Genomic DNA, 6,810 nt, shown 5'->3' with positions numbered 1-6,810 from the left:
AATTACAACAACTTATTGAACATACTAATAAAAAGGAAATGTAAGATTACAAAATAAAATTAAAGGTAGCATATTTGGCCAGTACAACTACTAAGTTGAATCAATCTCTTCTTCTTCTGTCCCCTCATAATCCTCATCATCTGATGTCTCATAAAAACAAACTCTGAAAAAAAGGAAAACTAATGTATAAATTAAATCACATATGAAATTGATATTAAAATTATTCAATCAACATACTATGAACTTACAGTGCAGGATCTCTAGTAAATTCATCGACTTCGTCACCAAGAAAAATATATGAACATCTCATTTGAGACATTAGACAATGAGCACCTAAACAATGAAAAGTAAGGTTAGATATTATATTTAAACATTTTTTGTCTGTTTTTTTATAATAAACTTTGAACAAGAGGATAATACCTTCAAACAAAGAGCTTCTCCAAAACATTAGCATACACATTATTGGTTCACTTCCATAGGTAGGGTTCGCAACTATTCTTTCCCATTTATAAATAAATTCCAAACAGGTTTCACCTACTGCAATACACTCAATCTCCTTGCCACTTAACAGGAAAAAATGAGGAAATAAATACATATATTTATGATCCAATGATGTTTTTTAAAGTAGCGAAATAAAAGACTAATTATAAGTAATTTTTAAGATAAGTAAAATTACTTGCTCGATGTCAATAACAGTAAAAGGAAGAACATTTTTCTGACCATTATATCCACCTTCATAATCAAGAAAACTAATAAAACGACGTTCTCCTACTCTTACCACCATTCCACAAAAATCTACAAAAAAAAACTGTATGGTGAAAATTAAACAACAAACTCTCAAAAATTTTAAAATTGTAAAGCATTATAGGGTTTATTAATTTACCATCACAACAGTTTCTCTCATCTGGTGTAGCATTTTGAAACTTTGTTGCATCTGTTAAATGAAAAAAATTTGCCTGAAGCCTTGGGAGGTATTGGGCTGATCCGTGTTTTGCGTGTAATCAATATTTCGAATGGATTATTGGAGTTCTTTGACGCTTGCTGGCTTTCCCTAACTTTTAACCTATAAAAAAGAAACCACTGTCCTTGTCCCAATATGTCTCTGAATTGATCGAAGTAATCTCGAGCTCGGATTTTAGCGTTGATTCTTTTACCCTACATCAAAAATGAAAAAAACAAATGACATAAATATAATTTAATAAAAACTCAATCTCTCCTATCTGATTCAATTCCTCTATGTATGCAACCATGTTTATAATTTTTTTGTTCTATTACTTGAATAGAAGAACGAAGATGAAAGATGAGTGGTAAGTGTATATAAGCTTTGGATACGATTTATTTTATAAATGTTTTTTATAACCCGAAAAATAAATGTTTGATGGGAGTGGTATCTAAAAATTCTGACTTTTTTTATTGGAATGGTAAAAATTTAGAGAATCAATTATTCTTTCTTTGGAAGTGTGTCAAATTTTTTATATTGGACTTGTAGACCTCCATGCATTGATTTAAATTTAAATATTTAATTAATTTTCCAAAGTTTTTATATTATGTATATGTATAAACAACTCAATAAGTAATGGTCAATTGTTACTATATGAATTATAGTATTTTGTAGAAAATTAAATACAAAGAAAATAAACTAAACATAAAAATGCAAAAAAAATTATAAACAATTCATATAAATTTTAACATGACATAGATAGAAACAGAAAGTCGACGACTTCATTATTTTCTTCACTGAGTGTTATAGTTCTTATATAAGTAGTAATAATCATCACTTCTCCCGTAGATCACTTCATCACTATAAACTATAGCAGGTTAGTAAAAATATATGTTCTATATACAATTATTAATCTACATAGGGATGGTTTGTTATCTCTTCTATTAATTGTCTAACCCAACAGAAAAAAAAACTAATAAACTCTCTCACGCGTTGCTTCCCTTTCCTCTTCTTCCTAACTCAAACCCAAAATATTGTTCTTCACCAAATTTTGCAGAAAAAGTGAAAAACTAATATATCTGTTCAAATTAAAATACCAAAAGCGTTTGATAAAAGAAAGCCAAAACCCGGTGGGTAGGTTAATTAAGGCGGGTTGTCGGTTTTCACCGAGTATATCCGGGTTTTCCTGGTTTGTTAACATTTGAGTTTTTGAGCAAAACCCAGATCGTCAGACTTAGCGGGTCGCGGGTTAACCGGTTCGATCGGCCGGTCCGATTTGGGTCTGAAAACGCTGTTTTTTTTCTAGACAGAACAAAGCATATTGTAAATTGAATCTTGGATCCCAAATAATAGTTTCGAGCCTCGTGTATTTATTATGCATTTGATATAATTACAATATTTTAAATTATTATTTTTAAAAAATTATAAGTTTGGATTATCTATTTTATAGTTCTAAGTGGTAGAATTAGTATTTAGGGTTTATATTGTGCTAAATTTGGAACTAAAACTTATTTGTGTTGTAATATGTGTTAGGATATTTTATTTTAAATAAGTTGAAAAATTAATATAACTAAAAATTTAGTTTTGGTATAAAATACGAATTTCTCAATAATTTTTTTTTGTAACCAATAAACTTATCGTAACAAATGTTATACTTTTCACACCAGAAAAAAACAAATGGTACTTTGCTAATTTGTTACAAAATAATTAAGTTTGAAAGATATTACAGTATCAAATTGGCCCATAACCCCAAAAAGAAATGGAAAAAATTGGGACTATTTCACCCTTTTTTCCAAATCAAAAATTTGGAAACATATAAATCCTTCTCTCGATTCTCAAATATTCAGAATTCTAGGGTTTCTGTACAAAATTTCTCAATTCCCGATCAAAGAAAGAGAAAGAGTGACAGAGAGATCAATGGCTTCCCTTGACTCCGACGTTCCTATGATCCCCGCCGGCGAAGCCTCCAGCAGCACCGTTCCTTCAAAGAAATCGAAACGCTTTGAAATTAAGAAGTGGAGCGCCGTCTCTCTTTGGGCTTGGGGTATATCAATCAACAAACCCTAATTCTTCTCATCGCTTTTTTACTTTCGTTTTTTTGATTCGCTCTTGTTTGATTTTCACAGATATCGTTGTTGACAACTGCGCTATCTGTAGGAATCACATCATGGATCTCTGTAAGCTTTTCAGATTTATAGATACTTTTGGGGTTTTGTAAATCATCTTGATGCTTAAGGGGTTTTTGTTGTGGGTTTTAGGTATTGAATGTCAAGCTAATCAGGCTAGTGCGACCAGCGAAGAATGTACTGTTGCTTGGGGTAAGTTTCAGTTCTTGTATAGTAGTTATATTCTGACTCTGTTTCAATCAAGATTTGGTTGTTGTTTTGCATCTAGTGAAACCAAAGTTGTATCCAACTCTGTATCTTTGTGTTGAGTCTGGATGTAAGTAGTTGTATAGTTGAATAGGTTTGTTAATAACAGTGACTAGTAGTCTAGAAGAGAGGCAAAATTTTGTTTCTGGCTTGACTTAGGTTAGCTTGTTTGCTTCTTTAGTTTTTCATATATGCTTCTTCTCTCATTCTCTGTTTTGTTTAATCTGATGGTTTGAGTGTTTTGAATTATTAGTTGTTTCACTCTGTTGTTGTTGCATTCCTCATGAGTAGTTATCAGTTGGTGCTTATAAGATACTAGTATTCCTCTCTTTTTCTTGTGGGTGATTGTGAGATTGTTTGGTTGTGCAAAATTAGCCGACAAGAACATTTTTGTATTCTCTGGGTTCATAGCCGTATATGTTTCTCCATTGCATGCCTGAAACTGAGACTAATAGTTTGTTTATCACATCTTTATAGTAGAACTAGCTTTTTTAATGTTTAGTATCATGGATTGGTAAACAAACTTGCCATTGTTTGACTTGTAGGGGTCTGCAACCATGCCTTTCACTTCCACTGTATCAGCAGATGGCTCAAGACCCGTCAAGTGTGTCCACTGGGTATGTTTTCTTTTTTCTAATATACAAGCTCTTCTTACTCGTCGGGTTTCTCTTCTCATTGTTTTGTTTTTTCTTCTTGCTCGGGTTTTTAACAGATAATAGCGAGTGGGAGTTCCAGAAATATGGTCATTAAACCTACAGCTCGCGTTATTGGGTTTCTTTGGTTACCGCATATAATTCTAAGACTTGCAGTTTTCTCTTGAATTCTTTTGAATCGGTTGTTATGCCTTTGACGCAGATTAAACAAATGTGTGCTTAATGAAACCTTTGTTGTTATAAGAACATCACTAACCCAAAATAAGTCTCAATTATTTTTGTTTAGTTTGCTAAGACACACTAAATATATGGTATTTGCAAAATCTCAATTTGATAAAACTAACTATATAACTATATATATATATATATATATATAGTTAGTTAGTTTACCCAAGGGGTTATTACTATTTCAGAATTGTAGAAGTCTACAATTTATAGTGCTATATATATATATAATTTATTTGTTATAGTGCTGACTTTATAATTTAAGGTGCTATACATATAAATATATTTGTATATGCATTTTAATTTATTTTTTGAATTTACTATGTGTATCTTCATTCATTTTTAAAAATTCAGAATTTAAGTTGTGTTGCTACGTTGTCTTTTACAAATATTTAGATATCTTGAACTATAATAAATAATAAAAAATTTGTTTTTAGTGAATCTAACATATATATATATATTTAAAATTTTGTCTCTTGGTCGGGGATCTCTCGAAGCTTGTCTTCAACATAGAATCCTACAAGACATCAAAAGATCTTCAACTCTTTGCAAGGCTCTCAAAGTTGTGCATCTTGTTGGAAAACTCATGTAGTCTATCTTTACCTTTCATGTATCCTTGTATTTTTAACATTCCTCTCTTGAGAATCTAGTTTTAATGAAATGTGTTTGACAATATATATATTGATGTATTAGTTGGATCGTTGTTCGCTTTAAGCAAGTCCACTCCCCAATGCTAACGATTTGGCCATCTCGAAAGAAATGAAAAAATTATTTAGTTAGTTGCTAAAAATCAGAAACAATGACTCACCTACAAAAACAATTAAGACGTGATTTATGTAAAATACAAATCAACAACCAATAAACAAATATAAAGCAGCCATTGGAAAAATAAGGGGTTGGTTTCTGACTTTGTGTTTCTAAGCTAAATGATCTATTGAGATTGTGCATTTTCGTGAAATATAACCATGGTATTTATAGAGTTTACAGGTGATGATAATAGTAGTTGTGATATCAAATCGCATAAAAAAATTGGTGAGCAAGGAAAATATCTTTGCGAATTACAATTACGAATTAATAGTAAAGAATAAGACGTGAAGATAAGGAATATGCCATTTATTATCAACTTAATTTATGTTAATTTTCTCTAGTATGTAAATTAGTCACAAATAAATTTAAATTTTAATTCGATTTTATTGTGAGAATATTAGCATTTATTATCAACTAATTTGTTATTAAGACGGAACAGCTACAAGACGGAATAGGCAGTTTCGTTTTGATAAACGATGGTTAGGGAAGGATGGTTTACTAGGAGCGGTAGAGTCAGGGTGGACACGCACGAATAATTTTCGGATACCGGCTTTCGTGGATAAGATCAGGAATTGTAGAAATTCGATTTCGTGGTGGAGAAAGAATAATGTGACGACTGGTCCTTCTCTTATATCTTCCCTTAAAATAGCGCTACAGGAGGCTAAGATGGATGATTCGATCTCTCACGAAGAAATTAGGGACGTTCAGAGAAAACTAAAAGAGGCTTATAGGGGTGAAGAAATTTATTGGCAATAGAAGAGTAGGAAGTTTTGGCTACGTGTGGGTGACAAAAATACAAAATATTTTCATGCATCGACCAAGCAGAGGAGGGTACGAAATAAGATTGTTGGACTTTTTGGTCCGGACAATGTATGGGACGATACGCCCATGGGAATGGAGAGGATTGCCTCAAAATATTTTGAGGAGCTTTTTGAAAGATCTGATGTAAGTGGTATTTCAGGGGGGTGTATTGAACTGATGATTTTAAGAGATTTTGGGATATTCTTAAATCTCCTGTTATTTAATTGATGATTTTTAAAAATCATCTAAAATCCTATGTTATTGAATGTGAAATTTATAAAAATCATTTACAATCTCTTGTTATTCAATCAATAATTTATAAATATCACTTCAAATCTACTGTTATTCAAAAAATCACAAATTTTTTTAAAAAATCTATTGAATGTGATTCTAGGTGACTTTTCTAACATTTTTAGTTCAAAAATATGTCTTACAAAATCCCACCTTTAAAGGTGAAACTTTAAAATATTTGTTTTAAAGGCGAAACTTTAAAATATTTGTTTAACAAAAAAACTTCTTCGATCTACCAAAAAAAAAAGACTTCTTCGACATTTTTTTTTTGCAAACTCTCTCTCTCTTTCTCTCTTTCTCTCTTCTCTCTACTCTCTTTACTCTGGAAAAATACTTTGGTAAAATAAATGCTTGAAGGTAGAGCAGAAAAATTCTTTGACAAAAACGCAGCTTGGCCTATGTATTGAAAAACCAGACACGGGTAAACAACACAACAAAACGCAAACTGCATAGAACCATGAGATTGCAAAATGTTATTGTTTCTTCATCATCTTCAGTAGCCAACAATAATAAAAACTGTAACCAGATTCTAATACTGTATCATATTTTCTAATTCCTTAGGTCAAGAATAAGTCGTTAATATAATAACTTGCTTACGGATTCTTCTAGCAACAAAAAAGAACTGCAATAAAAGTTTCTGTAGAAGTCTCTGCTGCATGATTTAAAGAACCAAATTAGCTGCTTCATATACCCTTATAGATGTAGCTGTAAATTGGCCTAG

At 31.2% G+C, this 6,810-nt stretch overlaps 1 protein-coding gene across 1 annotated transcript; it reads left to right on the top strand.

Annotated features, from left to right (window-relative positions):
• LOC104710838 (RING-box protein 1a) lies at positions 2,691–4,250 on the top strand. The gene is made up of 5 exons (XM_010427497.2): positions 2,691–2,984; positions 3,067–3,117; positions 3,199–3,258; positions 3,858–3,929; positions 4,025–4,250. The coding sequence occupies exons 1-5, from the start codon at positions 2,858–2,860 to the stop codon at positions 4,060–4,062; spliced, it is 348 nt and encodes a 115-aa protein (XP_010425799.1). The 5' UTR covers positions 2,691–2,857; the 3' UTR covers positions 4,063–4,250.

This window comes from Camelina sativa, chromosome 9, assembly GCF_000633955.1.
Source record: "Camelina sativa cultivar DH55 chromosome 9, Cs, whole genome shotgun sequence".
NCBI classification, from domain to species: domain Eukaryota; kingdom Viridiplantae; phylum Streptophyta; class Magnoliopsida; order Brassicales; family Brassicaceae; genus Camelina; species Camelina sativa.
The sequence above is the reverse complement of the archived record's forward strand: the minus strand, read 5'-3'. Positions and strand labels throughout refer to the sequence as shown.

What these genes read in the sequence shown, in the direction of transcription:
- LOC104710838 (XM_010427497.2), top strand. Translation starts at nt 2,858, where the DNA reads ATGGCTTCCCTTGACTCCGACGTTCCTATGATCCCCGCCGGCGAAGCC. An exon ending in GAATCACATCATGGATCTCT is followed by an intron (nt 3,118 to 3,198) that starts GTAAGCTTTTCA and finishes TGTGGGTTTTAG; the next exon opens with GTATTGAATGTCAAGCTAAT. An exon ending in AGAATGTACTGTTGCTTGGG is followed by an intron (nt 3,259 to 3,857) that starts GTAAGTTTCAGT and finishes TTTGACTTGTAG; the next exon opens with GGGTCTGCAACCATGCCTTT.